General features: G+C 32.8%; 1 protein-coding gene across 1 annotated transcript in view; it reads left to right on the forward strand.

Moving 5' to 3' along the window:
• LOC129225925 (tyrosine-protein kinase Src42A-like) overlaps positions 1-19619 on the forward strand; it is a 54974-nt gene extending 35355 nt beyond the window's left edge. The window contains exons 2-8 of the mRNA XM_054860468.1: positions 6789-6910; positions 9614-9777; positions 12930-13098; positions 14990-15148; positions 17144-17322; positions 17951-18107; positions 19408-19619. Coding sequence (XP_054716443.1) covers positions 6789-6910; positions 9614-9777; positions 12930-13098; positions 14990-15148; positions 17144-17322; positions 17951-18107; positions 19408-19619 — 1162 coding nt within the window. The remainder of the gene's footprint in view (positions 1-6788; positions 6911-9613; positions 9778-12929; positions 13099-14989; positions 15149-17143; positions 17323-17950; positions 18108-19407) is intronic.
• Positions 19620-24613: the final 4994 nt, after the last annotated feature.

Raw genomic sequence — 24613 nt, forward strand, 5'->3', positions numbered from 1 at the left:
ATGTTGAAGTCACTGTCACCTGATAGGCAGTAGGGCTAGTCGTTCCATACTGTTTCTCGATTCGGGAACAATAGTGGCAGTTCTCAGGACAGGGTCTCCTTGATAAAGCGTCAGCATTTCCGTGAGATAACCCTTTTCGATGCTTGATCTCCATGTCATATTCCTGGAGCCGCTGTATCCATCTGGCTATCTGACCTTCCGGATTTTTGAAGTTCAAAAGCCAAGTTAATGAGGCATGATCTGTCCGAAGCAGAAATTTTCGGCCGTAGAGGTAATGATGGAAGTGTTCTACAGCTTTCACTATGGCCAGTAACTCCTTTCTGGTGACGCAGTAATTTCGCTCCGACTTTGATAAGCATTTGCTCCAATAAGCGATGACATGTTCATTTCCGTCAATTTCTTGGGATAAAACAGCTCCGATGCCCTCGTTGCTCGCATCAGTGTCCAGGATGAAGGATTTTTCAGGCTGAGGATAGGCGAGGATAGGCGTTGATGTTAAAGCCTCCTTCAGTCGTAGAAATGCATCTTCGCATTCTTTGGACCATTCAAACTTTTGCTTGCTCTCCGTCAGCTTATGCAAAGGTCGTGCAATGTTCGAAAAACCCTTTACAAACTTCCTGTAGTACGTGCAGAGCCCTAGGAAACTTCGCAACTGATGGATGTTTTCGGGACGACTCCAACCCTTGACCGCAGATACCTTTTCTGGATCGGTTTGTACACCTTCAGAAGAGATGATGTGACCAAGGTAGTTCACTTCCCGGCGGAACAAATTACATTTGGACGGGCTTAACTTCAGATTGGCTTCCTTAAGCTTTTGCAGCACCTTCCTAAGATTTGCCAGATGTTCTTCGAAACTGCGTCCCACGATGATGATATCGTCTAAGTAGACCAGACAGGATTCGTAAGAGAGTCCTCTTAACACTGTCTCCATAAGACGCTCGAACGTAGCTGGTGCATTGCAGAGGCCGAAGGGCATCACTTTAAACTGCCATAAGCCTTGTCCAGTTGTAAACGCTGTCTTCTCTCGGTCCTCAGGGTGTATCTCAACCTGCCAGTAGCCGCTCTTCAAGTCCAGGGTCGAAAACCACTTGTGTCCGGAAAGAGTGTCCAAGGTATCGTCTATCCGTGGAAGAGGGTAACTGTCTTTCTTGGTGATTTCATTCAGTCGTCGGTAATCGACACAAAATCTGGTGGAGCCATCTTTCTTTCGGACTAAGACGATGGGAGAAGCCCAGGGGCTGGATGACGGTTCGATTACATCATTCTCCTTCATCTCTTTCAGGAGGGTCTCAACCTCTTCCTTCTTGGCGAACGGTAGTCGTCTTGGATGCTGTTTAATAGGGGGGTGTTCTCCAGTATAGATCCTATGCTGCGTCAAATTCGTCCGGCCCACATCCTCCGATGTAGATGAAAACAGATGCTTGAAGTCGTCCACCAATTGTTCCGCAGCAGTTCTTTGATCCTTCGATAAGGGTGCACTCCCAATTAACTTCGATGTCAAGGACTCAGAAGACACAGTCTCAGGGGAATTGATTCTTCTAATGATGCAGTTTACTGGAGTACAAGTTGCCAACACTTCACCTTTTCGGATATTCCTTGGCCTTTCACTCACGTTGGCGACTCTCACAGGAATTACATCCTTAGAAAGGTCCACAAGCGTAGATGCTACCAGTACTCCTTTTGGGTTATTGCTTAAGTTGGGGTATTCAATGAGTCCAAATCTAAAACTATTGCTCTCTTCAATGGAGCCGGGTATTAATGATTCTGACCTTGAGGGAATTGATAAATCTGTTTGGGCAATTATTTGATGAGCGGATTTTACATCACTTTCTGCGGGAAAGACTGCTATGTCTTCTCTCGTCGAGTGCAGCTCGTTAGTCTTGAAGTCGAGGTTGAAGTCATACTTCTTTAAAAAGTCCAATCCGAGAATGAAGGGGTCTATGATAGCAGCAACGAATGCGGTATGATGGTAAATGGCATTTCCAAACACAATTTCTAAGTTCACTTTACCTTCAATCTCGATCTTGTCACCTGTCACAGTCTGGAGACTTACGCGTGGCGATGTCCACAGCAGTTTCAATCCAAATTCACGAGCCACATCTGTCCTAATGATTGTCACATTGGCTCCAGTGTCAACAATCAGTCTGCAGGGGTTCCCATTTACATGTGCGTAAATGAAAAGTCCATCACTGCCACTACTAGAAGAGGAAATCTGCAGAGCTTTAGTGGTGGTGATTTCCTTCCCTCGCGTAGCTTGGCGAGCCGGACAACTCCTTCGCAGGTGTCCTTCACTACCGCATTTCCAGCACTTCTGCTCTTGTTTCTTTTGGGCTGTTATGCTGCTCAGATGTCTTGTCAAGTCACCGAGTTGTCTCTCAAGTTCAGCGAGGTGGGACGACCTGGAATCAGACTCATCAGCTTCCTGAGTCCGGATTAGATGGCGATCCACACGGGTTGCTTCTTGGGCGGCCTCGTATCTCATCGCATACACAACTGCAGAATTCAGGTCTTTGACATCCCCCATCCGTAGAGCTTTCTGGATTTCCGGATCTCGAACCCCGTCGATGTAGTAGTTGAGTGCCAAGTTGTCTCGAACATCCGCAGGGCAGTCGTAAAAAGCAAGATGAGACAGTCTCTCGATGTCCGCCGCAAGCTCTTGCAGGGTTTCCCCAGTTTTCTGGAAACGGGACTTCAACTGGAGTCGGCTGAAATCTTTCTGGCACTTCTCACCGTAGCGAAGCTCCAACGCAGCTGTGAGGGCGGCGAAATCCAGGCGCTGGCTGTCCGGAAGGGTCTGGAGAATGTCCGCTGCGTCACCTCTCAGGGATGCTGCAAGATGACAGGCCTTGGTAGCAGAGTCCCATCCGTTCGCTTCCGCCACTATCATGAATTGAGTTTTGTAAACCTGCCACGAAGTTTTCCCATCAAATGTGGCAAGTTTAATGGACGGTCGAGCAACCGATGTGGGAGCGCCAAACTGTACAGAGCTGCTTTCCGCGGTCGCCAATCTCCTTTCCACGTCCTTAAAGATCTCTTCTTTAAATAGATGAAATCTTCTATCTTCTTCTTCAAATTTATTTTCTACAGCATTGAATCGGCTTTCAACGGTATCAAATTTTTCTTCAATAGCATCAACTCGATGCTCTATGTCATTAAATTTATTTTCCATCACTGTCTTTACCGAAATAAGGTCGTTTTTAATTTCTTCTTGGTTAGACGTTAAGTCCTTTTTCAGCACCGTTAAATCGCTTTTTAACTGGTCTTGATTTGCCAACATACTTGCAGTCAGATCACTTTTTAATTGTTCTTGATTAGCCGCCATACTTTCGGTCAAGTCACTTTTCACAGCATGAATTGCTTCCATAAGTTGTTTTAATTGTTCATCCATTGCGCGAGTAATCACCATAAAAATAAAGTTCAAATTTAAAAAGTCTTTATGAAAAAAAAATGTCCAAAGTCACACTTACTGCAAGAAAGTCCTGAAGTAGCCCCACGTTGGGCGCCAAATTGTAACGGATTCGGTGCGACTTCCACTTTCTTGAAATGAAGACACAGTTCTTGATAAAAACACAGGAAATTTATTTACACTATGTACAGGAAAGATCGTCAACAACTGCAAAATTATTCATCAGCAATTAAGCAATTATCACGCAACACCGTAAACTCAACGTTTACACACGTATTTACTTCCAAATACGAAAACAACACAGCGAAATGCCTCGCTATAAACAGAGCTAATACACACACTCAGTTCGAAATCTGAATCGAAACTCCCCGTTTATCCATCGCTAACGGCTTTTATAAACATCCAAGAATTTTCTACAACATTCTTTCTGCTTCGAGAAATGCGTAGACCGTTATCAAATTTTATCAATGAAAATAAAAAGAATAGGGGGTTGTATACTTTAGCCATATGTTAAGGGGTTGTATATTCATTACGGGAAATTATTTACAGGTTACGTTACTACAATAATTACTATTTACAGGATTTGTAACAATATATATTATATACATATATATATATATATATATATATATATATATATATAAATATATATATATTATATACATATATATATATATATATATATATATATATATATATATATATATATATATATATATATATATATATATTATATACATATATACATATATATATATATATTATATACATATATATATATATATATATATATATATATATATATATATATATATATATATATATATATATAAAAGAAGTAACCCCCCCCCCCCCCCCCGAAAGTCGGGTCTAGCTACGCCACTGAATTATGACTTAGTAGGAATTGATAGTTCAGCTACAAAACCTGCTAAAGCTGGTGATTATGTATTTGTGAAACATACATGAAAGAAAATTATTAATATTCAAGTAGGGAATTATTGATATTTGGGAAAATTATTAATATTAGTAAGGGGTCTAATGTTGGAAGTTGATGATACAAATTAAATACTGTTGAATTTGCAAGAACGAATAGAAGTAGTGACACTTTTTACTGGCATAATGCTAATGATGTTGGAATAATTACTGAGGAGGAAGCAAGAATTGTTCTTCCTTAGAGCCAAATTTACTAAGACGCATTCATTTTGTTTTTCCACTTTCTTTTTCAACTTATAGTTTTGGCAAATTTAATCAAATTGATCTTATTCAACTGTATTATGTTCATTAGACACCTTTATATGCAAAAGCAAAATATATACCTATAGGCTTTTAATAAATTTCACAAGTGTAAGTGTTTTTCGTTTTAAAATTTTCCGTGATACAGATGTAAAAGACAGTAAATGTCTCACACATAAATGGATGCATTTACAAAAAAATAATTACCACTAAAAATTTACATACCTTATTTATCATGTAGGACCCTATTACTCACATTTTTAGATATGCTTCATTAAAATTTAAATGAAAGGGTGGTTACGCACCTACCCCCTGCTATGGAATAAGTGAGACACCCATCCGATTTTTAAAAAAAAATAATCGTTAGGAATATTTAAAGCATTTTTTTAGAAAATAATGATAAACTTTTTTTCATTAATAATGTCCAAGATAAAATAAGACAACAAGTTTAAAATTTTTTGTTTCAAAACCTTTGTATAAAGCTTCAAAAACGAAAAAAGGGGTCCCACTTACCTCAACCAACCCTACATTTTCAAAATCGGGCAGAATGTTGCAAAAGCTGAACTCATCGATCTGTTTAGAAATTGAAGAATCGTCAATTTTGGGTTTTTTTTGTAATACTGGATACGCTCATGATATGGAGTGAACGTACATGAGTTTTGGAATTGGTGATCAGAGGTGTCAATCTTGGAAAAACAATTGGAGCACTCTTACGTTCGATCTTAGAGTAATGAAATAAAAATGGGAAGGGGGGGGGGAGACTGAAATTTTAAAAAATCGGGGGACGCTAAGTATGAAAGTAAAAAAAAAAAAAAAAAATGGAGACCCCCCCCCCCCTGATCCCGTTGACGACAGACACCGCTTCTGGTGACAGATGGTGATAAATGATCAACCTCAATAACTGTGTAAAAACAAAAGATTTACTGTAATTTCTGAAAAAAAAAAAAAAAACGATTGACATTGAAGAAATAAGAATCGTAAGATAAACCTTGTGTACCGTTATTATTAATTTATTCTGCTTATTAAGTTTATTGATAAAGGATACTTGAATAGACATTAGTATTGTTACTGATGATACAAGAATAATTGGATTGGTATCTCAGTCATAAATCAACTTTCAGTATCGTATCATTGAGTTAAAGTTCTATGGAGTTAAATGGGGCATGTCAATTGAAATGTAAAAGTAAATATTGCATTTGGTTTTTATTATGTACAAATGTACAGGGCGGGGGATATTTATATTTTGCCTTTTTTTTATTGATGAATAACCATACTTTTGATCAGAAAGTACTCAAAACAATGCGAGTTTACAAGGCACAAAGCAAATAAAATCTATTTTAGCTGCATTGGCTCTTTGGGATTTGTTAGCTCTTTACGTTGGCGGAAACAGAAAAAATATCGTTCGTATCACCGCCATGTTTGGTCATCGTGATTTAATGTTATCTCTTAATAAAACTTTTAATGGCTTGATTTCGCGAATTATTTTATTCTTTTGGAGCTTTTCATATTGTTTAATTTAGTTAACGGATTTTTTAAATATTTTTATGGGATTTTTAGCGTTATTTTATAGATTTTTTTTTTTTAAATTTTTCGGCGATTTTTTTTTTTTTTTTTTTTCATTACTGGAAATTGAATTAATTTTTTTGGCTGTTTCTTTCTGCGGTAGAGAATATTTTTCTTGACTTTGATCTCTTTGAAATTGAGACAGACAATGGAAGTGTTCAAAAAATCTGCAAGAAAAAAAAATGATTTTTTTCTTGGGGGGGGGGGGGATTGTTTAAAACCTACACTCAATAGTTTAAATTAAAACTTGCAAACTAAGATGGAGCAAAGTTGAAAAAGAAACTATTCAGTGTTCAGTCATTTAAGTTTTAATGCTTCTGGTCAGTAAATGTAATATCTGTTTTCTTACATTGACTGTATTTTGTAAACTTGCAAATAGTCTGTTGCAACACACTGATAAAGCGTTAACTCTTTTCAAACATTGGTTAATAATGATATAAAATGTATCCTCAAGTATACCTTAAGATATTTTCTTCCCATTTTATAAAATTTATTTTGCATTTAAATCAAAAGTGTGTTTATGAATTTTAATTGTTTTTGAATATTCGATTGTATTTTTGACAGAAATGTTTGTTTTTCCTTGCAGTTGGTATTTTGGAAAAATCAAGCGTATCGAAGCTGAGAAAAAACTGCTTCTGCCTGAAAACGAACACGGAGCATTCTTAATTAGAGACAGTGAAAGCCGAAGGAATGACTTTTCACTTTCAGGTACATTATACTTAGCTTAGTTATTAAATCTATTTATATAAAAAAAGTTTGAGGGTTTGTTCGTGTATATGTTCTTTATGTTAATCCACTGTTTGTGTTGAATCTTTACCAGGTTTGCACGTAGGTACTTTCAAGGGCTGTTAACAAAATTTTAAAGTTCCTAAGTGTTCGAATTTTAATTTTAAAACTATAAAATTGTTTTTACTAAAACGTACTAGATTCTGTGCCGTTTTGAATTTAATACCATTGGAAATCCCGAGGTCACAAGGACTTTTGACTTTAAGCCATATTACTAATTTGGTAGTTTATACTCATGGATTGTCTTGACTCTTCCCCAATTAGGGTAGGGGCTGAGCCAGTGGAAAGCATGTAAACAAATTGCACCAGATGAAATTTTTTCGAAGTCTATTCGAACTCTTGAAAAATTGTTTCTGGTGAAATAAAACCAAACGCTCAGCTCAATACAATCAATCATACAAACAAAGAACTATACTAAATAATAATAATAATAATAATAATAAATGAGAAAGATGAATTACGATGAAATTTTTGCACAGCTAGTAAAATAGCTACTTTTTTTATAACTCTAATCATAGTCTGATTTGTGAAAAGACCAGGTTTCCTGTATTAAGGCCCCCTCTCCCAATAACTAATATTAAACATATGATTTTGGGAGATAGGAAAGATTTTTTTCCCCTCTACTAAAGCAGCTTTGAGATTCCCCAAAGTATTAAAATAAGACGGTGGATCTAGCCGATGAACAACAAAGTTTTTTTTAACAAAGTTTCTCTGGATGTTTGTCCTAATGGTAAAACCTCTCAAACAGTACCAGATCATTGATTTTTCCGGAAAACAGCCGCCTCTATCTATCCATAAGATTTTACACCACGTTCGAATGTAGAACAACAACAGAAATGAGGTTAATTTATAAAATTCAAGATAAGGTCAATACCAAAATATAGCAAGGGGAAAAGGAGCTCTTCACCAGAAAATTTCTAAATTAAAGCTATAAATCGCAAATTTAGGATCCTTTTGTTCTCGTGAGAAATAGGTGTAATCATAGGCCAGCAACTTTTATAGATCGTCCAAGAGTCTATAGCGGACATCAGGAAATAATGTAAACGATATAGCAAAATTTTAGAAATGAAATAGTTTCGTTTCAAGCAGAGGGGTGCAATTTTTCTCCCAATTAAAACCTAAATTTCTTTTTAAAGTAAAAGTCATGTGTCAAATTTTATTATTTTCTCATATTTTCTTTTTTGTTTTTCTTCTTAAGGGGGTCCGGGACACAAAAATCCTCAAATTTTGCAATTTTTTTTTATAATTTGAAAAATTGCTCCATTTTTTTCTGCTTAAGAGGACGTTTGAATCTTGTTTCTACCTTAAATAGAACGAAAGTTATAGTTATTTTTGTTGCATGCATCTAACGAATGTGTACATAACTTTAATACTTTAAACGCGTTTTTCTCCATGATGCAATTTTTCCGATTTCTTGCATTCAAACTCTTATAAGTCAGGAACCGATAGAGATAAGGTAATGAAACTTGGAGCATATCTTTTTCAAGCAATTTACTTTAATTTTTATTCGGCGAATTTGAAAAAAACGTTTACTTCAAAAATTATGATTTTTAAAAAAAAAAGTATCTTCGAATTTTTCGAACTTTTTCTTCAAATATTTTTTATTTTTTATTGAATCAATATTTTTAAAATCGCCGAATAAAAATTAAAGCTTAGATATTTGTGCATACTTTTTTGAAAAAAATTGAAAATTGACCAACAATATTTTGAGTTATAGCAATTTAAAGCAACCCCATTTTTCTGAAAAAAACTAATTAAATTTAAATAAAAAAATAATTTTTTTTCATATTTATGTTATGATTTTGCTTATTAAATAAATGATGAATCAGTTCAAAAAATTTCAAAACTCTAAAGTACATAATAAAAAAATTTTCAAAATGTGTCCCGGACCCCCTTAAAAACATTTCTACACTCACAAGGTTTTGAGAGGGGCCATGGGTCCCATCTACATCAGCCCAATATGTTCTATTAAAATAAAAACATTTTTCTTCTACAAAGGTTATGAGGATCTAGGGAGAAAGAAAGGCAAAATATATTAATTTTTTTCTGAAGAAAACTATCACCAGAAACTTTATTTCATTTGTTACATATTCAGACATTCTCATCATTGAAATTAATAAACTTTTACGTTTTGAATAATTTTACAAAGAAAAAGAGTTTAAAAGCATAAATCTTGTAAGACACAGGCATTTTTTGCCTACTTTACATTTTTAAAAATTTACATTGTAAGTCAAAAAAGTCTTTGAAATTTTTTAAGAAGCTGCTTAAAAATTCAGCATATTCTGTAATGCAATGATCATATCATATCCAAAATATTAATTTATTATTTCATTACAATATTTTTTATCTATTTTCTTTATTATATACATTTTCATTATCTTTCAGTTTCTTCTGTGTCATTTTCTTTCTCGTTAAAATTAATTTTCTTGAATTTTCAAATACTTTTTGTGGGGGAAAAAAATATTCAACTATGGTTTCACGATGAAAAAAATTATGCACAAATAATATTGCTAAGCTTGTACTATTCAACAAAAAATGCCTTTTTTTTCTCACTGTTATAATGTATTTTAATTCTTTTGCATATATAGTACACATACCTTTTCAATAAAATTAATTTGCTTTTAGTTCGTGATGGTGATACTGTGAAACACTACAGGATTCGCCAATTGGATGAAGGTGGATTTTTTATTGCCCGACGAACTGCTTTCAGAACTTTACAAGAATTGGTGGAACATTACAGCAAAGATGCTGATGGTTTATGTGTCAATCTACGAAAACCTTGTATTCAGGTAAGATTTATTCAGAACCTTGGAGCATATATTTTTCTTTAACGCTTTTGTCCCACACTTTTCCACACATAAGCTCACTTTGTATTGAAAACAATTTCCTTGTGCAAAAAGCCTGCACAGTGGCAGTCCCTCCCCCCCCCCCCCAATCAGCCTGCAGTTGCTGCTGTTGCTATCCTCTAATTCCACATAGGGATACACTTTATGCTTTTTAAAAAGTAATACAGTACACTCTTGATTATCTGCGAAAAAGAATGGCACGGTAACCGTGGATAAGCAAAACTCGCAGATTATCCAAATAATTGGTAAAAAATGGTACTTAGTGTACACGATAGCTAAAAAATATATTAATAATACTCAGGGTGGCGACAGATCAGGGAAATCAGGGAGATCAGGGAAAAGTCAGGGAACTTTATTAATCAGGGAAAAGTCAGGGAAATATCAGGGAATTTTGAAAAAATTACAAAAAATCAGGGAAAATTGATTTTTATGAAGAAAAAAAAATATTTTTTTTTTGCTTTACAAAATTAAGTACTCTAATTCCCTACACATTTTCCGCCAACTATGCGTCCAAAAAAAAAAAAAAAAAAAGTAAAATTAATGAGGTGCGATTGTATATCGCCGCATATTTGTGCATCTTTTTTCCTCAACGTCAAAGTATTGAATCTTACTAATTAACCACAGGATGAACTTCCTAAGATTGCTTCTGTGTCTGTTAGGTTGTTTATTTTACCTAGGGTGAAATTTCCTTTCACGCTTTCAATGCTACGTAAAATAAACAACCATGCAGGCAAGGAGGAAGAAAGGCCTTAGCTCTTTTGTCTTTATTCCATTGTCTCGAAGTAATTAGCGTACTGTAACCACGATTTCAAGAAGAAATCTTTAGTTTTTGAATTAATACTGATAAAAGCTTAAATGTTATTACTTCTTCACGTTTTTAATTTAATTGCTAAAATTGAACTTTCAATTTAAAAAAACTTTGTTTTTTGCCGTTATACTATTTGTTGTCACTGCAGATTATAAAGGTTTTCTTTTCTTCAGACTTAAGTGATTCTTTTATTTTATAACCAAGTTGTATTCTTCTTTTATATATTTTGAAATTAAGTAATCGTGTTTTTTTTTTTTTTTTTTTTTTTTTTTTGCATTTTAAAGTTGTTTGTTACAAAAGCAATCTAAGAATTTTTTTCGATACATACTGAAATCATTTGAAATAGAGTTAAGTAAACACAAGTTAAATAAATATTTTTATTTTTTTACTGTTAAAATGCTGTATTCATTCATTAAAACCTGTGTTCTTGATTAGAGAAAAGCTCCCTATGAATGGATGTCAAATGGTTTCATCTGTTTTGCATAAATGTGTCAATTAGTTAGTATAAGAATAACTACATTACTTCTATTCTTTCACTATTACTTGTTATTCTCGCAGCAATTATTATACTGTTTGAGAATTTAGTTCAAAATAATTTCAATTACTTTTTAGTTCAATCACAAATACAATTATGTTTTGAACAGTGCTTTTAATAGTTTCTTAAAATTCTTATGCTAAGTGGTTTCTGGAAGTAAAGTATTTTTTTAAATTTTTTTTTTTTTTTTTTTAATTTTCTATAATCTTTTCATTGTAGAAAAATTTAATATACTGTTTTGTAGGGTTCCCCCCCCCCCCCAAAAAAATTGACTTGATATGTTTTTTTAGCCATTTTGTTAAAAAAGCAGCATTTTTTAAAAATATATCTTTAGTTCAACAACTTTACACAACTTAAAAGTTAAAAGTTTAAAATACTGCATTTTGTACAAACATTCAATGGATTTCAAGTAGAGCAAAGAAAGAAAACTATTATCATTGGTAACGTAAAAATCAGGGAAATTTGGGGAACTTAATCAGGGAAATCAGGGAAAAGTCAGGGAACTTTTTTTCACAGCTCCTGTCGCCACCCTGATACTCACACGTACATTTAAATTATAACTAAAAATATTGTTACATTGCATCTACTAAAATTGAATGTTATAAATACAGTCAATCGCGATAACTCAAATATTACTATAACTCGAGGTTTTTATCAAGTCCCGACCCCTTTGTCGTTAATTCCATGCTAATTATTCTCAATATCTCGAAGTTAACTTCCTTTAACTCAAAGTTTTTTCTAAGATGACTCAAAATTTATTTTGAAAGAACGAAAAATAAAAAAGAAAGAAAGAAACAAGTGACTATGATAGAAGAATTAACTTTCACTTGCAATTCCTGCACAAAAGACCTCTAAAGCAAGAAGAGAACCTGTTGAGCCAATGTGCGATAAAGCAGATAGTACATGTGCGGAAATGAGTTAGCTTGTTTTGTTGAACTGTACTGTTTGCACTTTGACATTTTGCTGGACAACGAATTTGCTTTTAAGCTGTTAAGTTGTCAAGGCAACTGATGGTACCTTTATTCAAAGGCTGACCTAAGTAAAGACGTGTTCCCCTTCATTCTTTAGTTTGATCTTTTGCTGATAAGTTTTTGAGAGACAGAGTGAGTTTTCTTTACTATTAAAGATGTCTAAGCAAGTACTCTGTCAGTGATTTTAAAAGAAAAAGAAAAACTTTTAAAAACGGTAGAATCAATGAATCCGAATTTGAAACAAATGAAGATGTGCACCTTTCCTGAAGTAGAATCAGCTGTATTCAAGTGGTTCCAGCAGTATCGAATTCAAAACTCTGCTTTTGATTTTTTTTCTCTCAATATTTTTGAATGAAATGTGCATATTGTGCTTAAAAACTTTTAAGTTCTGTAATTTTGTCTGTTATATGTTTATATGAATTAAAATATTTGATGGCTGTTCTTTTAAAATGTCAAAAACCGAAACTAGCGGCAAGTCAATCTTCCGATAAGTCGAAGTTTTTCGTCAGTCCCTTTAGATTCGAGTTATCGCGAATTGACTGTATACATAAAATCTAAAAGCAAGCAATAACACAATCATAATTTTAAAAAAAAAATTGTGAAAAGGCCCGCGGATAATCCGATTGCCGATAATTGGGAGTTAACTGTACACAGTTCAAATGGCATGACTGATTTTGGAAATAAAAGTTAAAAAAAGAAATTGTGATGTTGCTGCCATATTCTCATTTTTAGTGTTATTTCATTGCTTCATTATTTTTTTCCCTCTTCATTATGTTATTAGGTTGAAAAGCCAACCACTGGTGGTTTGTCTCATAATACAAGAGATCACTGGGAGATAGATAGAAGCTCTCTCAACTTTGTACGTAAATTAGGACAGGGACAGTTTGGAGAAGTATGGGAAGGATTGTGGAACAACACAACCCCTGTAGCCATAAAAACTTTGAAAACAGGTATGTATTAAAGCATGTATGATTTGTTTTCAAAATCTTTAAATTAACAACCTTAAGACAGCTAAATGTTATTGTGAGACTGTCTGAAAAGGTCTTTGAATTTGTATAAATCATTTTTGTAGATGCGATGAAAGTTCAACATATTTTTTTCATACACATATTAATATTGATAAATATATAACTAAGTAAATAAAAACTGACTTTGATAATGAAAAAATAAGTTGAAAAAAGGGTTAAGTTTGGTGTCTTCCTCCTTTTGAGTAAGAAAGATGTTTGAGAACATGCTACAAAGTAGTGTTAGTTTCTATTATTAATTTAAGCTTTCTCATAAGATACACTACACTATGGGACTAAAAATCTGGGATACTTGGGACCGTGATATTTCTGGATTTTGGAACCTGGCTCTAAAAAAATAGCAAAAATTACCATATCCTGTGATATTGGGCGCCTTTTTTCAGGTTTCCCCAATGTTCGTGCCAATTTTTTTCCTTCTTGATCAAATTCAATGAAAGTATACTTTAGTATAAAAAAAAGTCCAAAATAAATCGCAGCGGCGTGTGATCAGCGGATGTTGCTTTTTGTCACTATGCATAAAACAATGCCAATCGATGCAATAAATTAATAACATTTTTACCAAAAATATCTACATATTTTGCTCAATATGCTTGGTATTGTATATTAATGAGAAAATAAAAAGAATTATTGTTTTCCGAAAGCCGATGCTAAGAGTTTGCTAAACAATTACAGCAAAATGCTAATTTATGCATAACAAGTGGAATCACAGAAACGTAAAAAAAAGTTTGCAGGTACTGTGTTTTCAGCAAATAATACCCGAATGTTAAAAATATTTAACATTTAAAATTTAAAAAAAAAATCAGAAAAAGGGAGGGGGGGGGACGATTTATTGAAAGAAATTTGTTCCCTGTTTTAGGTCTTTGGGATTTCATCATTTCGAAATTTGGGTCCCTTACTGCATACTATTCTGTCCAAAATCTGTAAAGGATTAAAAGAATAGTTCAGTGAGAACTCTGAAATACATCTTTTCCAATGTTACTGTAATATTTGTAGTAGAGAAATGAAAATGAATGATAATGGCGGATTCTCTCAAGTTTGTTGCTAATTTCAAGTATATCATAACCTGCCTTGACATACGTTTATTCTTCGAATTATTTTATTTATTTTATCGATTGATATAACTATAACTATGTTTGAAAAATATATATGTTTACATATTGCTTTACCAAATCTGTATATATTTGCAATGGTAAAAAAAGGATGTTTTAAAAACCTATTTCTTGTCATTTATTTTTCTACAAATTCCTGCTACACTAATTTGAAATATTAACTATTCAGCTCGATTTTTAAGTAAACAGTTACTTATGTGACTCGAAACATATTTGCATTACAAATAATTTACGATACTCTTTTCTTTGTAATGAAATGAAACTCAGGTTTTTTTTTTTTTTAAATTTCTTCCCAAAATGTTTACCTTGCCTAATGTTTTCCTTAGATTGTTAATATCTGTGCAAAATGTAGCGTCAAAATTTTGGTTGAGAATGTTTTTAAGTAGCAATAATTCATATCTTTATTTGTTTATTACTTCTCAAAAATTTTACTTAAATGCAGTGAAATACATTTAATACCAAAATGCTTAACATGAAATTATACAATGGTCCAGACTGTATAAAACAGAATTTTAAACAAATCTTTTAACATGAAAAAATGTTTTGGTCCCCTTAGTTTTGTGTTAAACATGTTTCACTGCACTAAAGGTGCATTAAGGTTTTTTGTATGTTCTCACACACACACACACGTGTGTTGTGAATAAACAACTTTGAAAAATGTCCTTTTAAATTCTCATTTTAATGGTTTCTTTCAATGCTAATTTTAGGTACAATGGATCCAAAAGATTTCTTAGCCGAAGCTCAAATAATGAAGAAATTGAGGCATCCTAAATTAGTGCAACTCTATGCTGTCTGTACTTTAGAGGAACCAATTTATATCATTACCGAATTAATGAAGCATGGAAGTCTCTTAGAGTACTTACAAGGTAATATTAGTTGATATAATATGTATGCTTAGTAAGATTAAAAAAGAAATAAAATGTTTTTATAAGAATGTAGGGTTCCCCCCCCCCCCCCCCCCCCCATAAAACCATTTTATTGCAAACCTAGTAATAAAATAATGGTAAAAAATTTTTTACAAAAAAAGCGGATGATTTGAGCAGCATTTTGTTAAATTTGTAACCATTGATTAAAAATTCTTTTTTATATGAGCTTGAATTGTCTCAATTTTTACCTTTTATTGTGCTGAAATGGCACACTTTATTTCTGGGGGGGGGGGGGGGATGCATTATTTACAGGGCAACCAAATATGTTTTTAAATTGTATATGCTTCTTTAAAAGTATCTAATGTAATTTAAATTTCATGTTTTACAGCAAAAAACTCATATTTATTTATGCATGTATAATGAAAGTATCTGATATATTTTTGTTTTGTTTTGCTACTGAAGTCTGCAGTCTAAGATTGTTTATAGTTTTAAACATGAACTTCATTCATTACAGTTAGAATATTGTGAGTTAGATATATAATTTGAAATGCATTGTTCTGACTTGTGATGTAACGTCTTTAATTTGGTTCATTTATTTCATTCATAGCACATTCTAGGTTTTTGCTATGAATAGTTCTGGAAAATCTTTCATTTTAAGGTGCTTGATATTTACTCTGCAAATAATGTACACCCACCATGTATATAAAGAAAATTATACACCTAAGCTGTAAATCTTTTGATTAGTTGTAAAAATATTGATTATTCTGCAAAAGATTTACTTTTTTGTTGTCATGATGTTTGTGATGGATTTTTAATTAATTTATTTATTTGCAACTATGGTTTACTTTGTTGTGCTTTTGTGAATGAAATTTTCTTTTAAAATAATGACCCTGATCATAACTTATCAAATCCAAAAATGTAATGCATATGTATCAAAATATTTCTTATTATAATTATTATTTTATTGGTTGCATCTAACACAAAATGAATATTACAAAACATTTTGATAATCATTTGGTGGTATTTATTGCTACTACATACTATATAGTATCTTGCTAAAGTGGATTATTTAATTTTATTTTATTTGCCTTCAAAAAATCAGATTCGTCTTGTACACATTTTTTTACTTCCTTTTACAAAAAAAGGAAGTATTGTATTCGCGAAAAAATTTTCACTCAAAAAATCAACCTTCATTTCCATTTTGTTCACCTCCGAATGAACGTTGCTTTTTTTTCCCCGACATGTGGATAAGTGCCTAAGAATGTATAGACATGCGAAATATCCATTTTGACGATTCCCGAGTTAATTACAACGAATTTTCTTGTGATGTCTGTATGTACTTATGTATGTATGTGCATATGTATGTCGTCTAACTCAAGAACGGTACGTCCTAGAAAGTTGAAATTTAGTACGTAGACTGCTAGTGGGGTCTAGTTGTACACCTCCTTTTTTGGTTGCATTCGGGTGTTTCTAAAGGGGCTTTTGCCCCTTTTTTGGGGTTAAATCATGTTAATTTTGAGGTAAACTCAATTAGTGTTATTATTTGTCGGACACATGGCAATGTATCGCCAATCTTTTGGTCGCCAAGTTTTGTCGCCAATTTGGCGACAAATTTGACGATTTTTTTTTTCGAAATTTGGTTTCAATTTTGCCACTGTTAGTGATATTTAGAGAGTAAACTATTGAATCACATTAAAATTGCCAATAATGGGGGAAATGACAATTGGAGTAAAAGGAAGTCATATGATGCACACATCCGCTCGTTTTAAACATCGTATCACTATTAGATATGCATATAATTATGTCCATTTCCTAATCTTAAAATGACGGTTTAAAAAACAATTGTACTTGGGATGTAAAATATTCTTTTTAAACTGGGTTTGCTAAGTTCATGTACAGGTTACACATTCACTCAATTTTATTATTTGGTTGTAAAGCAGTTTTGTATGTTCAAAAAAAACTGTTAGAAGTTTGCTGATAATTTTTCGTTTTTAGGAAAAGCAAGGGCTTTGAAGTTGCCTCAACTTATTGATATGGCTGCTCAAATAGCTTCAGGAATGGCATACCTAGAGTCTCAAAATTACATTCATCGTGATCTAGCTGCTAGAAATATACTTGTTGGCGAAAATAACATAGTTAAAATAGCTGATTTTGGCCTAGCACGTCTGATTAAGGTAAGTTTTTGTGTGATTATTTTCTCAAGATCTGCATTTTAAATCCTTGTTGATTTTTTTTTAACTTAACTAGCATGAAACTTGTCATTTACCACAGATCAGTAATTATTATTCATTTCAATTTTTGCTGTATTTAATTATCAAATGTTTTAACTTGAATAAGATTTTATAATTATATATGCATAATTCTAATAAACTACGTCAGCTGCTTCCTTGCATTTTCAATCTCCCAATTGCAAGTATTTTAATTCAGATTTATTTTGCAAGATTTGTGGATGTTAAATTTTGATCGGATAGGAATTATGGGGAATACATAGTTTTTCTATGTATTCTCATTATCCAAAGAAGATGGGCACAGCCACATACATATAGATTTGAGCCTAAAAAATTCGATAAAGAAAAGGAAAGTCCACTGAATGTTCATTTTCCTAGGAAGAAAAAAAAAAAAACTTTCAAAATGCAAACTCATAAAAAGGAGCAATGTTTAGTTTCGTTTAAAGTTAACTGATATTAGTTTTTGTTTATCTACACAGCTGTTGTTTACTAATTCAACACTACCTAAATACTAATGTTAGTATTTGTAAAAAAATCTTTGTGCTTATTCTAATGCATTTTCCTCACCTTTCAGGAAGATGAATATGAAGCTCGTGTGGGAGCTAGGTTCCCCATCAAATGGACTGCTCCGGAAGCTGCAAATTACAGCAAATTTTCAATCAAATCCGATGTATGGTCTTTTGGTATTTTGCTGACTGAGTTAGTGACTTATGGAAGAATTCCTTATCCAGGTCTGTATAGGTTTTTTACTTTTATTTATCTTTTGAAACACAGTCTGGTTAAAACAATTTTAACCCCCTTTTTCATGCTTTAGGCTTCATAAATATGCTAGAAAATCACCAGTCATGGTATGAAAAGTGCAAATTGCTTTTTCCTTTGAAAGGTTTCCCACAAAATTTCACGTGTTCAAATAGACACATAAGAGAAAAATGATTAACATTGATTAGGAAAAAAATTAAATTCATCTTTGCCATAATGGCTTGAACTTAAAACGCGGCACCAAGTTATTTTTATTCAATGTCTGACCAGCAAAGCAGTTGCTTATTGGATCCAGTTTTGCCTTGTTAAAACAATCAGTTCTCTGCTTCTCAAACGCTGCCAAATAATATGATCTAGTTATAAATAAAAATGACTGAATTTTAAGAAATGCAGCAATGAAATGATGCCATCTTTCAAGCTATTGCACAAATTTCATTGTTGGTGATGTCAGCATTAATCGATCAGTGATTTTGGCTAATGATTAGGCCTAAATGGGGCTAATGATTTGGCTTGATGATTAAAGATATGGGGATAATATAAGTGTTTCATTTATGGCTCATAGAAAAGTATTTATGAGTGTTCAGCTCTTTTCCTCCAACTTAATTAGATAATGGTGATTCAGATTTTGTGATTTCTTCTAAAAAATGAAACTCTCAAATAATGCTCCCCAGGAGAAGTGATACAGAAATTTCTGTAAATGTGTGACACGTATGAAGATTTACTACACGTCAAGATGTGTGTGCATATTTGGTATCTGCATGTTTTTGTAATACATCGAACCATATATGCGGAACTCCCCCCCCCCTAATTTTAGTCTTAATTAAAATACAGTAAATTCCTGATTATCAGCCAAATAGGGTGACACGGTAACCAGGGATAAGCAAAAATCTAGGATAACCCGAATAATAGGTAAAAAACGATACTTAGTGTATGTTAATATAGATAAAAAATATTAGTAACACTCACACATGCATTTAAATTATAACTAAAAATTTTGCTACACTGCATCTATTAACATTGAATATGAAAAAGATATGTAAAATTTAAAAGCAAATAACAGCACAATCATAAGTTTAAAAAAAAAGGACCAGTGAATAATCAGACCGCCGATAATCGGAAGTTTACTGTATGGATTTTCCCTGTCTCAGAGTAAAATGCTTAGTAATAAGATTTTGTAAAACGTTTTGCCCTTACACTCTGAAAAAGTTCTCACTTCTGTAGTATATTGTCACTACGTTTATCTTATTGTGTCTGTTGCATTTTTTTCCCCAGGGATGACTAATGCCGAAGTCCTTCATCAAGTAGAACATGGCTACCGCATGCCTTGCCCACCTGGATGTCCCCCTGCTCTGTACGACATCATGTTGGAAACGTGGCATAAAGATCCCATGAAACGTCCCACATTCGAAACTCTGCAGTGGAAATTGGAAGACTTCTTTACCTTAGAAGGCTCTGAGTATAAAGAAGCTTCCATTGCCTACTGAACAGACTTTGGAATGGAAAATGATATTTATTATTTGCTGTGTCATATCGCAATGAACACCGATTTTGTTTATTGGTTGGACAAATCCATTTTAATAGATGTATCTATTGTTTTCACAAAAAACCCTGCAAACACTTTCAGTATGTTTGATCCTTTGTTAGATCCTTGTTTGGTTGGGTAAACTTTATGAAGACTATAAAATCTACTTCTATAAGAATAGAAGATGGAAATGGTAATGGTATAGAAATAGTAATGAAGTGTTGATGGTTTTCGGAAGCAATATTTAAATATTTTTTTGCTGATTAATGGTATACATACGTATCTTATTAGATGCGTTCGTTACTAAACAAAATTGTATTATTTAAAGATTGTTTATGGATACTTTCAAAACTTGATTGCATTATATAGAAGTTGAATCCATGTCCTTCATCGAGTTCATGCAATGAAGCGAGAATGTAACATATTTAGTCTTCAGTTGCGTTTTACGACCCTAACTGATCGACCGGTGAGTAACCGGTTACTAACCACAGCGTTCTATCATCTACCGGTTACTGCACTGGTTACTGTTTTAAGCTGTTGATTGAAGCACGTGATCATTAGCTGTCACGTGATCTGTTAACCGGTAGCTACCAGCTGAGCTTGTCGAACGCAAGCTTCATTGGATGGTTTTTGCAATAATTGATGCATCTGTTATCATGGAATGACCCTGTTGAAAGGGAATGGCTCAAAAATGTTTCAAAGTTAGGTTTTTTTCCTACTTTTTTTCACTGATACTATTGTGCCAAAGAATAATTTTATCTAATTAAAAACTGAAGTGGTAGTTTATTCGATAAAAAATTGATCTAAACTACTTTTACAGTTTGGAAAAAAAAAATACCCCTTCCCTTTTCAACATTGCAAATTAGTGCTTAGAGTGTAAAACTTTTTAAAGTTTTTTGTAGAAGTGATTGCTCAATACAGAGATTAACGGCATGTATGCACAAGAGTTATACAGCATATATATTTTTTCCAAATATACGTTTATGCATGTTTTAAGATATGTAACATAGATGTACATCTTCCTATTTTATGTGCTTGTCACTTCCCAAGTTTGCAAGCATACTGTTCTAAGATACAATTGAATCTTTTAAAATCATTTGACAATTTTCGGTATCATATTAAATGTGTAATATTTGTTCAAACAACGGTATAATTTTCTTTTTTCTTCTCCATTAATTTGACACTGAAAAAAATTTGCACATTGCTGATGTGTTAATGATTTTTTTTAACTGACTTTTTCTAATTTCACTTGAATGTGAACATAAAAGAGTTTAATATAAATTTATATTTATGTTTCATTATTCAAAAATAGTGTGTAAGTACAATATGATCACTGAGTTTGAATTATGTGTATTTAAATGAAGAACAATGAGCTATAGAAACCATTTAAAAGGAAAATATGTTTAAATATATACAGCTTAATGAACGTAAATCAAGAGAAATGCAGTGCAGATTAAAAATCGACCTACGAATATTGTTTGCTGAAAGAAATCCCAATTTCCAGTCACTAGTTCAGAAAACCATCAAAATATTGATTATTTTTTTCTGCATGTCAGTTTAAGAAGAGATCTGGTTTATTGGAGGCCAGCAGACAAATACCAAGCACCAGGTTGGCTGAGCAAAAAAACACCTTGGACTAGTTCCTTCTTAGAACAAGAACCTTTCAAAAGCCATGTTACATGCCTACACTTTCCTATAAGCACTAAAAATAATTTCTCTGGTGCCTAAACTTTTTTTCCTGACTCCTATAGATATTGAAAATTAGAAGCATGAACAGAATTAAATATAAAACACATATCAGCTTAACGATATGCAATACTTATTTAAATTACCTTCTAAGCCAAGTATATATGTAAGCAAAATCAAGTGAAACATTTTTCTGAAAAATTAATACAATGTATGATTTACAACAAGTTACACACACACACAAAAAAAAAGGTGATGAAACTGGAGCTCCCCAGTTTTACTTCTTCTTTCTGTGTTTTGCTTCTTGTAAACTATACAACGCATTAATATTTCTCTGAAAAATGTTATGTACTTTTATGTTCAGTGAGAAGTATGCTTTGTTTAACTTAACATTTTTGGTCTAGAGAAGCCATTATTATATAACTTTCCTTTAACTAGTTTTATTACATTTGTTTAATTGATTTAGAGAGATTCTTTCGTATCTGCATTTGCATTCCATGGTATTTTTCAAGTATATAAATGTATATAGTGTACCTTCAACTGCTATTTTTATGTCTTATATGTTGCATTCATAGAATTAATTTAATGTCTATGAACTTTTTTATTCCATTTATTGTTTTAATTTTTTTTATAGATTTTTCCTTTTTCAATTATTTTTCTGTAATAATAAGTAATTTAATATGCTTAAAAATTATAGTGATTTGTGTATGTGCAAAGCATATACAAGTTTCTGGCTGCAGAATAACTTTCTTACTTTAGGTATGTGATATATTTCCAGGTCCCAATATCTGCTTCTGTTATAGCTGCAAAAATTGTAAAAATTCTAACATAAAATCTTCTAATTAAATTTTTGTTTTAAGTAACCTCTTATGAAATTTTTATAATTTTCAAAAAAGTGCATATGTGGGAGCAGAATCTAATTTATAAAACCCTCTTCTATCAATTTATGGTGCTATTTACTGTTACTGAATTTGAATTTAAATGAAGTACAATGACATTTTTAACTTATTACTTTTGAAAGAAACATCCAATTTTAGAAAATTAAAAAATATATATAGTGATTGATGCAGTATTAATGTCACTTGTTAAATAATTTAGGATGCAATTGTTGAGTGATAAAAATATAAAGATATTTAAAGTTTACTTTGATCAGATCTATAAATAACACATATTGTCAATATCTTATTTCATAAGGTATGTGTGATATGAATTTTATCCTCCTGTTCTTAAAAGTTGACATTTTCAGACCCCCCCCCCCCCCTCTCCAATGGAAAGAAGTTGTTTTAATCCAATGTGTAAATTCAATATTAATGATATATCATGACTTTCAGCTAACTCTTTTTATGGAGTTGGATGTAAAGTTCTATTATTAATGTGGGAGCTGTTTGCTATTTACTTATGTAAATATTATCTTCATTGATATTTCAAAATATTTTAATTAGTGTTTTCAATTAAAAATGCTATGATCAAATGTCATGATTGGTTTATGATACTCACAAAAAAAAAAAAAAGAGTTCTTGTAATAGTTCTCTCTTTGTGTGTGTGTGTGTGTGTGTGTGTGTGTGTGTGTGTGTATGTGTTTTTTTTTCTCTCTTTGTTGAGTTAATATTTCTGGTTTTTAATATTCGAGAATGAACAAATATTTAAACTTTTGAAATATGTTTTGTTTAATGTAGTGTTTGATGCATTACTGTTTACTAGCTGATGAACTTGAAACTTGCTGAATTATTTGTATTCAAGACTTTAGGGTCTGAAATTTTTTTAAAAAATCAAATTGAATTTGAAATGTTATATTTTATGTACTCATTTGAGTTTCTTTTATAAAGAAAAATACTTGAAGTAAATTCCAAATACAAATCCTGGACTGTTGAATAGTGCAAAAAAAATTTTTTTTTGTTCATATTGGGTCTCTAAAACTGCGAGGGGGGAAAAAAAAACAAGTAATAGAACCAGAGATTTTTAGTATGAATTTAAATAAGAACGTTTTTGATAATAATAGGGGATGGTTTTTTGAAAACCTATGTAAGCAGTATGTTCTGAGCGTACAAAATCTTGTCTTGTTTAAACAAAAGCGGGTTTCCACTTTAAGGTACTGGAAAGAAAAATGTTTAATTTTTGACACTTCATGTACACTGATTTCACACACACACATTTTGAAAGATAAAACCTACAAAATCTCCTTAAAATGAGATAATTGAATGGGTCTCTAGAAGAAGAGCATATGTACAGTGGAAGAAGGACACATGATCTTCCTTAATATTTAGTCCTTCCTGTGCATTTTTTAATTAGTAACGTATTCCCTTCTTCTAGTGCCGCTTTCAATTGTTAATATTGCAGTAAGAGGTGGAAAAGGGACCTTTTTTTCAAACACCGGTGTTTAAATCATATTTGAATGAATCATGCGACGTGCATTCAAATTCTCTTCTCATTCTCCTGTTGTTCTGAAAGCAAGTAAAAAAAGAGAAAAAAAAATTAATTTGAATTTTGTCATCTTGAATTCAAATTATGTTTTTCGTAATCACGAGTGTGTGTTTGTATGTGTGTGTGGGGGGGATGTGTATGTGTGTAGGCATGTGTGTTTGTGTCTGTGTGCAGTCATGAGTGTGTGGGTAGTTGTGTGTATGAGTGTTTGTGTGCGTGGGGGCGGGGTATGTGTATGTGTGTGTGTGTGTAAGCATATGTGTTTGTATCTGTGTGCAGGCATGAATGTGTGGGTAGTTGTGTGTGTATGTGTTTGTGTATGTGTGTAGGGGTATGTGTGTGTATGGTGGCGTTTGTGTGTTTGTGTCTGTGTGCAGGCATGAATGTGTGGGTAGTTGTGTGTGTATGTGTTTGTGTATGTGTGTAGGGGTATGTGTGTGTATGGTGGCGTTTGTGTGTTTGTGTCTGTGTGCAGGCATGAATGTGTGGGCAGTTGTGTGTGTATGTGTTTGTGTATGTGTGTAGGGGTATGTGTGTGTATGGTGGTGTTTGTGTGTGCGTGTGTGTAGGTGTGTGTATGTATGCGTGTGTGTAGGATATGGACGCAACCAGGAGACGGTTTGCGCTAGAGGAGCAGCATCGTGAGCCCGGTCGATGCAATGGTGGTGCTGGCAGAGGGCGGTGGTGGGAAAATAAAATCAGCGTAACGCCAAAAACAGTCAAGTGAGAACAATAAGCAATGGTGATTGCTCAAAAATATCATCAAGATCAGAATTAAAATTTTCATGTTGTAAGGGGTCAGTAGGGAAATGAGGGACTTTGCTGGGTTTCACATATTTAATTAACTTG

The sequence above is a fragment of the Uloborus diversus genome, chromosome 1 (assembly GCF_026930045.1).
Source record: "Uloborus diversus isolate 005 chromosome 1, Udiv.v.3.1, whole genome shotgun sequence".
Classification (NCBI taxonomy): Eukaryota; Metazoa; Arthropoda; class Arachnida; order Araneae; family Uloboridae; genus Uloborus; species Uloborus diversus.